At 38.6% G+C, this 17,100-nt stretch overlaps 2 protein-coding genes across 3 annotated transcripts in view; one reads left to right on the top strand and one right to left on the bottom strand.

Moving 5' to 3' along the window:
* The window catches only part of mrpl11 (mitochondrial ribosomal protein L11), a 45,154-nt gene that overhangs the window by 15,445 nt on the left and 12,609 nt on the right, over positions 1–17,100 (bottom strand). The window lies entirely within an intron of this gene.
* Positions 4,590–11,116, top strand: tmem265 (transmembrane protein 265). Of its 2 annotated transcripts, none has more exons than XM_048176382.1 (2): positions 4,590–5,948; positions 9,706–11,116. In XM_048176382.1, exons 1-2 carry the CDS (start codon positions 5,899–5,901, stop codon positions 10,751–10,753), a joined length of 1,098 nt encoding a protein of 365 aa, XP_048032339.1. In that variant the 5' UTR covers positions 4,590–5,898; the 3' UTR covers positions 10,754–11,116. The 2 variants fall into 2 exon arrangements, with proteins under 2 accessions (XP_048032339.1, XP_048032340.1); XM_048176383.1 differs by having other exon boundaries at positions 4,594–5,503.

The raw sequence follows: 17,100 nt of genomic DNA, 5'->3' as shown, positions 1-17,100 counted from the left end.
TTAACCCAGCATTTTTAGAGGGTAGTTTTAGTAAATTTAGGACTTTACATTTTCATAAAAAAATTTTTAAGTTTATCTTTTTCTATAACATACCCAGACTAAAATGCATGTTTGAGCCGTTTAAACTGAAAGCAACTTGCACTGACATATCTTAAAATATGTCAGTGCCATTGTTTTGTCTCAAGATGCACACCAGTAATGTTTTTTTCCTTAAGGCACATTTATAAGTAAGCAGTAAGGTATGAGAGGTTGTGCTGTATCGTGAATAAGTATCGCGACTTATTCATGATACAGCACCAGCCTCGAGTACATTATTGCTTTTATAAAACGGTTACCACACAATACAAATATTAAAGCCAAAAAACTGCCTTTATGAGTTAATCACTCAGTAGCGAAGACTTTTATATTGCAAAAGACTGAATTGTTGTGAACACGGAACAAGACGCAAATGACAAATGCTTTGACTAGCGCTGTCAGTCATGGGAAAACCCCTTAACTGTTAAAAGGATAAGATATTGCAGCAGACAATTAAACTGATTTTTTTATTACGAACATAGGACCGACCTGAAGCAAATGCTAAATCTGAATGCAGGTAATAAACTCGCTTACTCGAACTCTTTCTCACAATACTTCTACACAATACAGTAAGCTTCAGTGAACAATATCAATTGAGAACAAACAGAGTGGTTGCTAAGGGTGTTGTGTAGTGATACACAGAATCGTTGGGTGAAGCGGTCATTATCATGATTAAAACAGCTATTGACCAACAAGAATCAAGGATAGGAACAAAGTTTTATAAAACTTTGCGAAACCAGGCCATATTTTATTTTATTTCAGCTTTTAAACTTTTTTAATAGTTTATTTTTAGTTAACAATAACACAGCATTAAAGTGGTCTGTATGACATTGCATTCCAAGTCTCATATAGTCTTTCAACAGCTTTGTGAGACTAACAGAAGAAAATTTAACTCAGAATTTCTCCTTTTGTGTTCGAAGAAAGAAAGTCATACAGGTTCAGAACAATATGATGGTGTGCAGATGATGACAGAATGATGAATGAATTATTATTGTAGGTTGGACTATCCTTCTACAATACAGACAATACAAAGCGAACGGATATAGAGAGTAAAATGGAGAAAGAGCGAGATGAAGAATTAAAGCACGTAAGAGAGCGTAACAACAGTTTCTTTCAGAGGGCTCTCTCAGTGTAAGATTTAGAGGACACGGCACTGCATGTTCCTTCTCCGTGTGAACTGATATGTAACGGTGAGTGAAACAGAAGTGCAAAAAAGGGCGAGTGTACACAAGCATGACAGGGGACGTGGCCTCAGGGCAGCAGGCAGGATTAATTGCCCCTGGCACCCAAGGACGGGCAATTCATTGCCCACGCCAGCGTCCTGAAAGATGGGGTGAGGTGGGAGGTGTAGACGAGGGGTTAATTAAACTCTGCAGTGTGAGACACTCTAATTAATTACTCTGGTTCCCCTTCCTTAATTTAATGTGCTGAACTCTTCCCATTTTATTACATTCTTCCCCATAAGGGCGTCATACAGCTGATTAGCCTCATACCCTCCAACCGCTCTGGCCAGTCAGGTAGTTGGAGAAGTCAGAAGAGGAATGGTACAGGGAAGGGTCCCATTTGTGGGTGCAAAGAGGATTAATAGCCATTTGCATGACCTGCGAGTGATCGCAGAATGTTTGCATCAGACACTGTGGAACGCTAACATAAAAGTTTGTCAGAATGGCTAATGGCTGTATCTTTGATCATCCCAAATTCCCCTGTAACTTCACTCACATTTAAAAACACATCACTCTCTCTCTCTCTCTCTAAGTATATGCAGTGATGATTAACGCGTTCAAAGCGAACGCTACAGGGAGAGTCGTGCTACTGGGGACACATTATTTTTCGGGTCAATTTTATGGTGCATTTTTACAGCCAATATTGATAGCTATACCTACTTTAGTCGGAAGCAAAAATAACATGTTGCGTCTCTGAATGAGTGTGCCGCCTCACTGGTGAAGCACTTCGTCCTTGAATATGGCAGTGTGTTGCCTTGAAATCAGTTTATTAAAGCAGAACAAACAGATTTATTTACAGATTATAAAACGCAGGGTGAAGGTCTGAGACACAGCATGAGGCTGTGCAGCATAGAAAAAGTTAATGCTTTGAGGGAGCCGTATCTGTGCCGATGTCTAACGTCTGATGGAAATCAGCGAGTGTGAAAAGATTTCATTAAACGTATGTTATTAAAGTAAAGAGCTCAATTCTTCATACCCACTCTTCAGAGAATTACATCGCATCAGAGGATGTCTTATCTTATCAGAGCTCTGCAACCTCCCAGTCGGTTAATCAGAAAGACTGATAATTAACCGAGCATTATTATCAGTTGGCCATTGTTTGTTTAATAGTAACATAAGTTGCAGACATAAAAGTATCAAGTTAAGGTGCGGATTTATGATCAAAAACAGTACGTCAAGCTGTGCACTCATTGCGAGAATCCCTAGTCAGTAAGACAGATTGTTTCTCTGTGGCTGGAGCATGTGTGGTGTCAGCTAAGTGCTCTAATGCATAGCAGATGGATGCAGTGAGGAATGTCTTGGGACAAGCTTCTGCCAGTGCACACCTGGGGCACCAATCAGGCCCACAGCATTTCCAAATGGCATTTTTTGAAGTCTTTACCAACTTTATGGGGGCGAAAGTGTTGACTGTGCACTGCTGGACTCTTGTTGTCTCATTTTCTCCGCCTTTCTCACTACCTCCGTGCTGAAATCTAGCCAGATCAGAGTGACCTTCAACCACTTCAGCCCCACGGGGACTGAAAGGGAAAGAGTGAGTGAGAGACGAGGTGATAGAGATGGAGAGATAGAATGGAGTGGTGGGTGGAGCTAACAAAAGCGAAAAAAATATTGAAGGCAAGGAATGGAAAATGTCTGGAAACCAGTGGTGCGCATAGCGGACTGTGGCAAGAAAGATGACTTTGACTTCTATGCCTTTCTTTCCCATCTGGCTGATTAAAACTCCAAGACGACCCCTCACCATGAATAAATGAGGTGTATGTTGTAAAGAAAAGATACAAGAGAAGTAACCTTTGATTTCAGTGAGGCCATAAAGAGAATGGAAACTGGCCTGTCAGAGCCGCTGTGGGAGAAATTTAAGAGATAATGAGATTCAGCTCAATCTACTGTGACACTGGTGCTCTGATCATGCAAGAACAGTTCCTACCTCAAACCTTCCTCATCAGATTTTTCTCCTTATTCTGCATAATTAAAATAGACTGATCCCAGCAAACATTGGACCGACAGCAAGATCGTGTCCCTGGGCAAAAATAGCCGCGGTAGGACGGCATAAATCTGTAAAAATATGTAACAGAACATTTCCTAAAAATGCATTCAGATACGTTTGTACATGTCTACAATTCTCTGGGGTTGCATGTATAATTGTTACTTTGACTTTTAGCTACGTGGAGTTCAATATTTAAATTGATTTTAAATTTAATTTTAGAACAATTTTTCAACCATGACAGGATGTGTCGGAGGGATGTCTTTTCAGTGGTCATTAAATGTCCAAATGTTTACTGGGATGTGTGCATTTTTTTCCAATAGAGTCAGTGCATGTCATATCGGTTAGGGCTGTTGTTATAGCAAACATTATGTTCACAGCTTGCTTCATTTTTAAGCTTTTCATTTTCCCCTGAAGTATTCATTATTTCCAACAAATGTCTTATTTAGGAAGCCATGTTTAGGGTATAATATGTCAAAAAGCATGACTGCCGGGCTCACAGGAATTGGTATACTTTGAAAAACTTGTTCCGTTCAGGTCCAAATGGATCAGAGTCTCTTCAGGGAACAAATATTTTCATAATTGCCCCTGAAAATTGCAACAACAACAACAACAAAAAAAAAGTTAAAGGATTTCTAGGCACGGGTTGTATTTGGGTCTTAATTGCACCCGTAGACACACAAAATATTGACAAATGTGTTTTAATCTTAAAACATAAGCACTGATAGTCATTCCCCATCATGTGGGAAATGTTAATCTCAGGCATGCATGGTACAACATTTTGGATCAAAGGAAACTGTTGCACTCTCAACTGACAAAAAGTTCCTTTTCCTTCAGGTGCATAGAACAAAGAAAATACTTGAGCAAAACAGAAAAAAATGGCTGACCGCACACTGAATCCAAAAAAAGACTGAAGAGGTCTAGAAAGTACAAAATTCATTTTATAAATTGCATGGTGCAATAAAGTGCAAAGTGCAGGTGAATTAAAAAAAGAGCATGAGCAGACGTTTCAGCAGATTGCTATCCTCAGTGATCTGGAGCACTAAGGACAGCAATCTGGTACAACATTTTGCTCATTTTAAAAGGGACTCACGTGACAATGCTAATTAGTACCTAGAAAACTGGCATGGAATAAGGTAAATGTACATAATAATAAAAAAATAAATAAATACTGAGTGCACCTTTAAAGATCTATGCTTATAAATCAATGACTGCAGTTCATTTGCAATCTATACAATGCATGAACACGCAGCCACAGTCTTCAGTCAGGCATTTAACCCAGGGGACTGTCTTTGCAATTAGTTGTTGTAGATTAAAAAAAAAAGAAAAAAAAAAGAAGTAGTAGTATTTGTTAAACGACAAATAACCAATCTGAAAACACATTCTAGTTCATCTCACCACACAATCATTCGTCACTAACAGCAGGGACATCGTGGGTGTTATTTTCTCCAGGCTAAAACAATGTAATTACCATAGCAATGATTGCATAGCAGCAGTAATTAGGAGCACGGACCCATCCGGATGGTGACTCGCAGTATGCACGAGGCCATTCAAATATCCCCGCCTGCTTTCTGAAGTGAAATCCAAGAAGCAACTAAGCGTTAGAGTTGGAGAGCGAGCGGAGGGAGGGGTACAAGTGCACGTAAGCTGCCTACAAATGACACACTGCAATCATAAACTGTCTCGCGACGCGTTCTTTCTCTTCTTTAGCGCCCTTTCGTTTATGAAGTATGAAGAAGACGTCGAGGTACTCGGAAAAAAGGCTTCGGTTACAGATTCAGCATATAACACGTTTGTAGCGCACTTCTGACCGACTTCTACTCCTCAGCCCGCAAGAAGCTACATCGCAGCCGACTGAGACTCTGGATGGACCGGGAAGGAGCCTGCTCGAGCTCGAGTCGAGATAAACGAAACGGAATAAACCCCATGCCGATTATATAAGGGTTTTGCGACAAAGAAAGTCTGGAGACTGAAAGGCTTGCTTCGCCCAAATAAACTACATGCCACCAGGGCTTATATTATGGACAATGTAGCCTTTGAGCTTGACGTGGTTGACTTCTCTGGATTATTTTCCACGTTTAGTTTTGTTGAGAAGCAGTACAGTGTCATTACTGGACGAGCAGCCTGATTTCGGTCAGTGGATTCAGATAATATCGTCTTGATGCCTGCAGGTTTGCGCTGGTCTTTAGATTGAGACTGCTCTGTGAAGTCTTCATGCTGTGGGGTAAATACACTCTCTACTTCATCTATTCCTGCTTACATGAAGTTGAGCTCTCTTGCAACTTGATATTCAATTATTCATACATACGTTCAAGTCCAAAAAGTTCAAATATTTCGCCCCTTGACGGGCTTATTGGTGAGATTGAAACCTGCCAATTCGGATGTGCATCCTAATGCAATGACACCTGTCGAAATATGGTGATGTATTGAAGTGGCACAGGTCTGATCACACGTGTGCTGCAGTAGCAGCAGCAGCAGCAGCACGACACTTACAAGCATCAAGACAGATGATGCCATTTATTCACGAACACTGATGCTCTCACTATGATGATCTGTTCTCTGTGTGGGAATGATTCAATGGCACATTACCGACGGACATTTTCAGTCGTTTACTCGTAAATGAGGGCATGTGGCATGCGTCCAGCAGAGAGCATCTCCAAGAATGAGGGGTAGACATGATTATGGGCACTTGCACACAGCAATTAAACATTTACAATATTCATCACACTATATTTAACCTAGACCAGTAAAAATGACCACCACTTTAGAGTGTTAATTATGAGAAGCTTTTACATTTCTCCTCACACTGTCGTACATTACTTCATTACATTACTTATTATCCTCTATAAAACATTACAGACATAGTTCAAAATTCTGTCATCATTTATTCACCATCATATCATTCCAAACTGTACGACTTTTATTCCGTGCATGGAACATAAAAGAAGATGTTTTGAGAAATGTCTCGGTTTTTTTTAACAGTTTGTCTCTTTTTTGTCCCTTTAAAACAACTGATTTTCAAACAACTACACTTGCAAATATTAATGATTGATAGAAATAAAAATAACCTAAGTGTCCAATAATTATGGAGAAATTATTTTGTTTTAATCCTGCTTTTAGACACAATAACATGATCATTATATTACAACATTAGAAACATAATAAAATACATATTGAATATTAATTGACCAATATTGCTTTTTAACAAAAAAAAAGAAGGCCAAAACACTTACCTATAGTTATAAGATGCAAGAATGTAGTGTCTGTATGTTGCACATCTTTTATTGACTTACTTAAAAGCGCAGATCAAAGCACGCATTTGTACAAAGCAAAACTGCATGAAATTATGCACTGTAGCCTGCGGCCTTTTAGCAATCACTTATAGTTAAGAATGCACTGTCTGTCAGTACTGAAGTCAAGTCATTATTGATGTGCTTGAAGAAAACAACACAGTATCATCCAAGTGACTTGATAACCTGATGAATTATGTGCTGATAGTGGAGTCAAAAGATAAGCCCTGCACCTGAAGGCAAGCCTTCTGGGTTTCAATTCCTTTTTGTCCTAAAATAACTATCTTCTATCATTTTTTCTGATTGAAAAAGAAAGATGTGTCCTTTGCTAAAGCATTTTTCTTCAGGAGCATGTGGCTCCTTCTAAGTTCAACACTCAGTCTGAGATTATTGGATTCAATTTAATTCCACAGCAGAAAATCAGTAACACAGACAAAAATAAAGTCTACAGTCAAAATCAGATATTAGTGACGCACACTCCGTTTTCATTCCAGAGCTCACAGAAGATTAATCATTCTAGGTCATTTACCAACATACCCCCTTCATTTCCTGCACACTTCGTGTAATGTGTTTAATTTCTACAGTTCCCAAGCTATGAATATATTTTCATTCCCAATCAACAGTTCTCCAACACAACATCTCCTTTTTCCCAGAGCAGGTTGCCTGTGCTTTTTGTGTTATACTCGTCACTCTTTCCTTCATCATTTCCCTCAGCTTATTTATGAACTATTACTATCATTCCGTAACACTTTATTAGGTCTGTAAAAAGCCAAGGGAATGAATCACAATCTCCATCCCTCTCTCACCCCATTCAATTTCCATTTCACTTCACTATTTAACACTTTTGCCCCACATACACCTAATGGGTCTTTAGAAGTTGTAAGTTGTGATGGGATAGTTCACCCAAAACAATCCTTTCATTATTTACTCTCCCTCATGCTGTCATAGTTGTGACAGTTAAGATGAAATATCCAATAAACCTAAATGCAGAACTGTGTTGACACCCTGTATGTCCTCAACAGTAATGTGTGTATATATATATATATACGGGATATATAAAGTCATCTATCTGAGGTGTTGACATTCACATCAGACACAAATGGTAAGTAGATGGCTATAGTGCACAGGACATTGAGTTCATCCGACTGAGAAGGCCTGCATTCGATTTCACTGTAAAGCCCACAATCATTTCTCTATTAATCAATACCACAGTTTTACAGTGTCTGTTGCTGAAAATATGGCTTGAGGAAACATGAATAAAATCAACATCAGTATGCAGTGTTATGACAACACCTCTCGGACACTATTAAGATCGAGTGTCGCCATTTCGCAGGTGGCCCAATGCACTTGAAAGGCCAGATAAAACGAGCCAGAGAATCAGACTTGATCATGTTTCATACTGAAACCAAAGATAATTAAATAGAAAACCAGCATGGAAGGCAAGCCATGAGGAAGAGAGACTTTGAACATGTGCCTAGGTTCCCTTTGATATAATTAATTAATAAGGGAACAAAAGTTGACACGAATACTATATACTATGCAGAATACCTGGGACACTTCCAGAGATGAAAGGACTTAAAGTTTCATAAGTTAAATCATATTTAGAAAGATACAAAAAAAAAAAAAAAGGGAAGAGAGAGATTCCAGCATATTCTATTATATTTAAGGCATCAATTGTAGGGGTGTAATGATACCCTCATGTCACGATTCGATACATATCACAATACGATATTGTTGCGATACTCCAAGACATATGGTAAAAGGATAAAAAAAGTACTGTTGATTAAAATGCTAAATTTAGTATTACATTGGGAGTGGAAATGATTAGGCTTGGACTTGGTGCTGGTAACCCAATGCACAGACAATGGTGATACCAGAATAAAAATATTCATGATTCTAACGCTGAAACAGATTTTTTTTAGATGAATATCTTTGCACTCTGTCAGTGGCTAGATATATTTAAAATAATGTAAGCTAGGGCTGCACGATATAATCGCATGAGATTTTCATGCGCATTTCGTCAGTAAAGCCGGTTCCCTGATTACCGCTAAATCGCCATCACCTGCTTTCAAATGGAGCGGCATTTAAAAGACAGAGCCGTAGATCACTGACAAGCCACGCAATATCGCGGTCATATCGCAGATGAATCGCCTTCGATAATGAACGCGATATTGCGTGGCTTGTCAGTGAACTACGGCTCTGTCTATTAAATGCCGCTCCATTTGAAAGCAGGTGATGGCGATTTAGCGGTAATTTTTAGCCACTTTTTACTGGTAACATAAGACATTTGGCATTATCAATATTCCCCCATTGCATTATACATTATATTCTAGCATTATATATGGTAGTTTAATGTATTACTGACACTAAAACTCTGCAAACTTGAATTTTTTTAAAATTATTTTCATTTTGGGTGAACTATGCATAACACATATTGTCACTATCCACGATACGATATTGTTGCAATTTTGTATTGCGATATATTGTGACACGATATATTGTTACACCCCTAATCAATTGAGAAAAATACATTAGACTGAATGCAGAAAGATATGCTTGTTTTGGAAGTAATGAAAAAAGGCCCTGACCACCCTAAAGCTCTGTCCAAAAACTTATACTCAGCACTGCCACAAACCTCATTTTACTAATCCCGTCAATGTCACTGGCTTTGTAAACTAAACAAGCCTTTGAAATGCCATGAATCGTTAAATCTCCTAGGATTGCAAACTACATTTGTCAAGACCTTCGGCACAGACATTAAGCAACTACCTTTGATATTAGGGTTGAAAAAGGAAAACTCTCCCATTTAAACATTTCCAAACAACGATGTAACAAGGGAGAGCATGAATAGCCTATTGTTGACCTGCACATTGTAGAAAATCATGCAACTGCTCAGTCCTTAAAAGCGGACTGTTCTGCTTTAAATTGTATTACAAACATGTACATCAAAAGGCTTTGAAGATTTATGGCTAATTCACTCATTTCTCGGTATATTCCAGTCTTGTAAAATCACATAATCATGCAGGTCATGTCCTTATCAGAAAATGAAGAATATAACCTCTAAAACCATCCTCATCTCTTTCCTTAATGAGCCATCAGAGTCTGACTATGTCCTTGTTTCTCCTTCTACCTCAAGCATGTTGCCCTCGCCCCAGGTGTGCGTGTCAACTCTGGTGACAGTGAGCACGATGGCCGTGGTCGACCTCTACCTTCTGGAGCAGAGCATGCTGGGACCTCGAAGCGGAGCCCGTCCTGCAGTATGGCCATGTGTTGCCGTCGCACTCGGTGACCTGTGTTTCCTGCTGGCGCTGCGCTTCGTTTCCGCCGGTGTGGTTTCGGAGGCGCGCTCTCCCCGCCGGGGCTTCGCCAATGCTCTCTGGTTCCTTTTCCTCTCGCTGCTGCAGCTGAAGCTTTTCTTTGTGTGTCAGAACTACAGACAGGAGAGACGACCCCCGGATCCTCTCGCCCGCAAGACTCTGACACTGTTACTTTCGGTGTGCCTGCCCTCTCTGTTCCTCATCCTGACAGGAGCCGATTACATGACACCCCTCCGTAGGAAGCAGGAGGTGCGCAGCCGGCTTCTGTGGGTGGTGGTGGACTTGCTTGATGTGTTGGACCTGCAAGCCGGGCTGTGGGAGGTGCAGGGCACTGTGGGGGTTCCTCTTTGGGTTGAGGGTATAGTGTTCTTTTACTGTTACGTGCTGTTGTTGTTGCTACCGTGCGTGTCGCTCACGGAGCTGGGTGCCACTGCACTGCCTGGGCTGCAGGCGGCACGGAAGGAGGCTATCTATCCGTGGCTCAGCCTGGTGACCATTAACGTGTTCACGCTTGTGCCCAGAGGGGTCGGGATGCTGTGGTACAGGGACCCACGGGTGTCCACGGTGTTCCTAGGCAAAAACCTGCTGGCTCTTGCAGTAAAGCTCAGCTCCGCCTGGGAGAGGCACAGAAAGGGCAGCGGAGGGATGCAGGGAGCAGGAGCCTCCACCGGAACTGGAAACCAGACTCGAGGTGCGGCCTCGGAACAAGCCACGGAGCAGGAGCAAGAGTGCACATCTCCAGTGCCGTCCTCCACGCGCTACCACACGCTTTCACGCACTCATGGACACAGCCACTCGCTCTCTCACGTCAGCCTGGATCCCACCGAGACCTCTCTGGGACCGGCTTACATTTCCCACGAGCTCTAGAGGTCACGAAAAGGCCCTGAAACTGCCAGCAACTGGAATTTGTAGGAACATAACCATCCCTGGAGTCTCTGTGCTTCTGGCAAGATTAGCAGAGATAACTTATCGTATTAGCACACTTTGTAGTTTGTACAACTGATGATTTGAAAATCCAAACACGGGCAGCCTACTGTGGTGTGAAGCTCCCAGACAAAATGATAATGAGGCTGAGTTTGGAGCCGTTTTAATTAAGTGCCTTCTTTAAAGAGCTACAATTAATATTGTTACTCTTGTTCATTTTGATGTTCATCGAGGACTGGAATTAAACCATGTACTGTGAAGCATGACCACTGTTAATATTTCACTCTGTAATAAAAATGTTTAATAGACACCTGCCTCTACCATTGGTACCCAGACGCAGCCAGACCCATAATCTGTTGGTCTGACATGCGAGACAGATGCAGCTCCACAGTAAATTTGTGGAGACCTGTCAAACTTAATGACAACATTTCAAAAATGATATGGGACAGAACTTCATTTAAATCAAAATTTTTATGGCTGGTCCTCACAAACAAATTAATCCATTCCTCCATCAACTAAATGGACGTTTCATGGTTGAGCAAACGCAATAAAGAAAGTATCTGTCAATCACTTTCAACAGTACAATTTTCCCCACAATTACAAACAGTGGAGTCCAAATGTCTGACAATACTAGTGAAAAGTGCTTCTATTTTGCATTTTTCTACTTCAACAATTTGTCATTACAAATTATATAATCAGCACAGCAACCTAAGGCCAAAAGTTGACTTGAAAAAATGACATTAATTTTTAAGTATTTGTTGTATCCTTCTTTTGCTTTAGTGACAGCAGAACTCGAGCAGCATGAACTCCAGAAGTTTGTGTAAAAGCAGCACATTTATCCAGCACAAAAAGAATCCTAAAACTTTGTTTATTTTTAGTTTCTCAATGTTGTCTCAGACTTTTAGACACTTCTGTGGGCAGCACCAGGAATTTGTACACAGAATGGAAAGTGAAAGCTCACCAATCTCCACCTTTAAATGTATCAAAGCTACCACAGCATAAACTGAAGCGTCTTTCTCATTGTGGTTACCAATGACAGATCTGTACATATCGGAATATGATGTTAGGGAGAGACTTTCTGACGTGGTGATAGAGAATGAATCCTGGTGCAGATTATGCTGGGGGGTTGGGCATTATTCACTCTCCATCAGCAGCGCCTGTACAATCCCCCCACCCTTGCTCTGATAAACCATTATTACTCATATTAATTGAAATGGGACTCATTTTTCAAAGAGCCAAGAGCTTATAGCGCACTTCACTCATGATTTACATGGAATATTTACCGAATGTAAAAGAGGACAAACTTGCATGTCAAATGCTAAAAATAAGCCTAGCTATAAATTAATTAAATTACTGAGAGCAGTTTCTCTTGAAGCTGATTTAGCTTCAGAGGTATATCAGACATATGAACCAGACCAGAATGCCATTTCTCAGCCTTTCATCTCTCTCTCGCTCTCTCTTCATTTTAAATGCACACCCTCCATGTTATGTTCACTGTAACTGTTCAGCTTGCCAGTAGTGAAGAGAAATCAGTGAAAAGAACAGAACTAGCAGATCGGACACATGCACAGTGTTCATTATTTTAATAAAATGAGTCATATTTCACCCTAAAATCAAAAGATTAAAAGATTTTTTTTGCATTTTGAAATTTGACATTTTTCGGACACTTAAGCACATTACAACCCTCTCTAAATTCTGTATTAATACTGTATTGCAGAAATTTAGAATCTTGAGTCAGTAAGACTTGTAAATGTTTTTTTTAAACCAGTAATATTTAGGGGTGTGAGGAGATCTCGTGTCACGAGATCTCGCGAGATTAAAATGCCAGTGCAAATGCAAATATCTCTCAATATGAAAGCTATTTTAGGCTGGGCAGTGTAGTTGTAACCATCTCTTAGCTCTGTATCAAAGAAAAATTTGGTCTTATTTGCACTTTGAATATTGAGAGAGTGCGATTATGGTTGCACTTATTGTAAAGTGTTACCATAAAAATGAATAACAGTTTTCTCTTAATCTTATTAAGCACAAACAATAAGGTTTCATTTGTTAACATTAGTTAATGCACTGTGAACTATCATGAACTAACAATGAATGACTATTTTTATTAACTAACATAAACAAAGATTAATAAATACTGTAGCAAAGATATTACTCATTGTTAGTTGATGTTGGTTAATACATTAATGTTAATAAATGAGACCTTATTGTAAAGTGTTACCATTTTTATTTATACTGTTTTATTTCTATGATCAGTTTGTGGAAAGGAGTTCAGTTAGGAGGTCAAAAGCTGTAGAAGCTCATAAATCATGTACAGTTCTGAGGTCTGAAGAGACTGAAATCATACAGAAGAAAAGTCAGTCAGTTGAGTTTGTGTCAAAATCTTTTACAGTGCTTGAGTATTGTTGTCTTTTACTGCACATGATAATTCAGACTCAGAAAGTAGAACTGAAATGACATTCATTACAAGATGATTAGTTAAAACATTTCAAATACACCTGCAGAATATTTTTTCTAGTCATGTATTTCGCCATTGAGGATTTCTTAAAGTATAGTGTGTAAAAATCTTGTCTCGTCTCGTTCTCGTGAACTCAATCTCTATTACAATTTAAAAATAACTTCCTGTTTTAATATATTTTAAAATGTATTGCAGTTATGACAAAGCTGAATTTTCAGTGTCATGTGATCCTTTAGAAATAATTATAATATGCTGATTTGGTGCTCAAGAAACATATCTCTTTTTTTTATTAACTTGGAAAACATTGAGCTGCTCAATATTTTTGTGGAAACTGTGATACCTTTTTTTGTCTTTTTTCAGGATTCTTTGATAATTTGATGGTTCCATTTATTTGAAATTGAAATCTTTTATAACTTATTAAAATATGTTTACTGTTTTGTTCACATTGGATATATACACTATCTGTCAAAAGTTTTTGAATGGTAAGATTTTTAAATGTTTTTAAAAGAAGTCTCTTCTGCTCACCAGTGCTTAATTTATATGATCCAAAATACAGCAAAAACAGTAATATTGTGAAATATTTTTACAATTTAAAATAACTCTTTTCTATTTGAATATATTTTAAAATGCAGTTCATGTCTGTGTTGGCAAAGCTGAATCATTTTCAATTTCAACATCATTACTCCAGTCTTCGGTGTCACATGATCCTTCAGAAATCAATCTAATATGCTGATTTGCAGCTCAGGAAATATTTATTATTATTATCTATGTTGAAAACAGTTGTGTACAATTTTTTTTTCAGGAGTATTTGACAATAGAAATAGAAAATAGAAAGTTCAAAAGAACAGTATTTATCTAAAATAGAAAGCTTTTGTAAAAAAATCTTTTTTAAAAAATCTTACCGTTCAAAATCTGGTAACACTGTAAGGTTCATTAGTTAACATTAATTAAGTACTTTAGTTAACATGAATTAAAGGATTAGTCCACTTTTAAATAATCTTTTCCTGATAATTTACTCACCCGTCATCCAAGATGTCCATGTCTTTCTTTCTTCAGTCGAAAAGAAATGAAAGTTTTTGATGAAAACATTCCAGGATTATTCTCCTTATAGTGGACTTCAATGGGCACCAAACAGTTGAAGGTCCAAATTAGTTTCACTGCAGCTTCAAATTGTTCAACACGATCCCAGATGAGAAATAAGGGACTTATCTAGAGAATGCTGGTCAAAGTTTGAACTAATTGTTACATACTATTGAACTAGCATATTGCATATAAAAATTAATTCAAACTTTGACCTGTGGAGGGCAGTAATACGCTTAGCAGTGTCTACACTGCTGGAATTCTAATAGAGAAGAAGAAGAGAGCTAGTTCAAGATGAGCATTTCTGGTTAAAACTTATATAATTTTCAATTTTTTTCAGAAAATGAGCAATGGTTTCACTAGATAAGACCCTTATTTCTCATCTGGGATCGTGTTGAACAATTTGAAGCTGCAGTGAAACTAATTTTGACCTTCAACTGTTTGGTGCCCATTGAAGTCAACTATATGGAGAAAAATCCTGGAATGTTTTCATCAAAAACTTTAATTTCTTTTCGACTGAAGAAAGAAAGACATAAACATCTTGGATGACATGGGGGTGAGTAAATTATCAGGAAGTTTATCAGTTAAAGTTTATTTAAAAGTGGACTAATCATTTAAGAAGAATGAACAATACTTCTACAGCATTTATTAATCTAATGTGAATTTCAGCATTTTTGTTTGTTAACATTAATGCACTGTGAGCTAACATGAACCTCTGTATTTTTATTAACTAACATTAATAAACAGTAAATACTGTAACAAATGTTTTGTTCATTGTCCGGACAGTGACGCGATTAGGACATCTGCGACATGCACACCTACGCACCATTTTAAAAAATATAGAAATACCAAAATACAAACAATGTAGAATAGCTTGAATACAGCGTGCGTCTCCCTCAGACTGTAAACGAAGCTCGGGCGCACTACATAACACGTCATCAGCGTCACTGTCCAGAGCAGAAGGGGGCGGTAATGCACCAATAAGCTGGATGCCAACCGCCGTAGAAGAAGAAGAAGCAGCGTCACTGTGGATATACACAGACCCGGAAGAGAAGACAATGCTGAATAAAGTCGTAGTTTTTGTTATTTTTGTACCAAAATGTATTTGATGCTTCAAAAACTTCTAACTAACCCACTGATGTCACATGGACTACTTTGATGATGTTTTTATTACCTTTCTGGACATGGACAGTATACCGTACATACATTTTCAATGGAGGGACAGAAAGCTCTCGGACTAAATCTAAAATATCTTAAACTGTGTTCCGAAGATGAACGGAGGTCTTACGGGTTTGGAACGACATGAGGGTGAGTCATTAATGACAGAATTTTCATTTTTGGGTGAACTAACCCTTTAAAAGGTGCCCTAGATTGTTTTTTTACAAGATGTAATATAAGTCTAAGGTGTCCCCTGAATGTGTCTGTGAAGTTTCAGCTCAAAATACCCCATAGATTTTTTTTAATAAATTTTTTTAGCTGCCTATTTTGGGGCATCATTAACTATGCACTGATTTTTTCAGCACGGCCCCTTTAAGAGATGCGCTCTATCTGCCACACGAGCTCTCGACTATATTACAGTGCATTTACAAAGTTCACACAGCTAATATAACCCTCAAATGGATCTTTACAAGATGTTCATCATGCATGCTGTATGCATGCTTCGAATTATGTGAGTAAAATATTTATTTAGATGGTTACGTTTGATTATGTGTGAGTTTGAGGCTATGCTCTGTGGCTAAAGCTAACATTACACACTATTGGAGAGATTTATAAAGAATGAAGTTGTGTTTATGCATTATACAGACTGCACGTGTTTAAAAATGAAAATAGCAACGACTCTTGTCTCCGTGAATACAGTAATAAACGATGGTAACTTTAACCACATTTAACAGTATATTAGCAACATGCTAATGAAACATTTAGAAAGACAATTTACAAATATCACTAAAAATATCATGATATCATGGATCATGTCAGTTATTATTGCTCCATCTCCCATTTTTCGCTGTTGTTCTTGCTTGCTTACCTTGTCTGTGCACAGATCCAGCCGTTAATACTGCCTTTCCTTGTCTAATGCGTCGAATGGGCTGGCATTATGCAAATATTGGGGTCATACATATTAATGATCCCGACTGTTACGTAACAGTCAGTGTTATGTTGAGATACAAGTGTTTTCCGGAAGTCTTTTAAACAAATGAGATTTACATAAGAAGGAGGAAACAATGGGGTTTGAAACTCAATGTATGTCTTTTCCATGTACTGAACTCTTGTTATTCAACTATGCCGAGGTAAATTCAAATTCTGATTCTAGGGCACCTTTAATACATTACACACAATACAACTAATGTTAACTAATGAAACCTTATTGTATTCTATATATTTCCTTTTGATTTTAAGATGAGATGTGACATGGGCATGTTTTACAGATTCACCTAATTTCCCTCACAGTGTTGGTATGCTTGGTCTCGACGCACAAAACACTTGAAATATTGTCTTATAGGCGCCTCTTTTTATTCGGTCCTCTGTTTCTCTCCTCCATCCGGCTGAGTTAATTTCTCTCTGGACTGTAATTACTCTCCTCCACAGAAGCTGTCAGTTTCCCCCCCTCTCCTCCAGAGCTCCCTCTTTTATTTCTCTCGTTTGTTTAAATTTGCCCCCCGGCCGACAGGCAGCCTACCTCTATGCGCTTACCCTGTCAGGGATGGTTAGGCAGACGAGAGAAAAAACGAAGAAGCGAGAAAGCGGGAAGATTAAA

The sequence above is a fragment of the Megalobrama amblycephala genome, linkage group LG23 (assembly GCF_018812025.1).
Source record: "Megalobrama amblycephala isolate DHTTF-2021 linkage group LG23, ASM1881202v1, whole genome shotgun sequence".
Taxonomy (NCBI): domain Eukaryota; kingdom Metazoa; phylum Chordata; class Actinopteri; order Cypriniformes; family Xenocyprididae; genus Megalobrama; species Megalobrama amblycephala.
The sequence above is the reverse complement of the archived record's forward strand: the minus strand, read 5'-3'. Positions and strand labels throughout refer to the sequence as shown.

Excerpts from the sequence above, each read along its gene's own strand:
- tmem265 (XM_048176382.1), top strand. The coding sequence starts at position 5,899 with ATGAGGGCATGTGGCATGCGTCCAGCAGAGAGCATCTCCAAGAATGAG. Across the intron at positions 5,949-9,705 it reads AGCATCTCCAAGAATGAGGG|CATGTTGCCCTCGCCCCAGG; the intron begins GTAGACATGATT and ends TTCTACCTCAAG.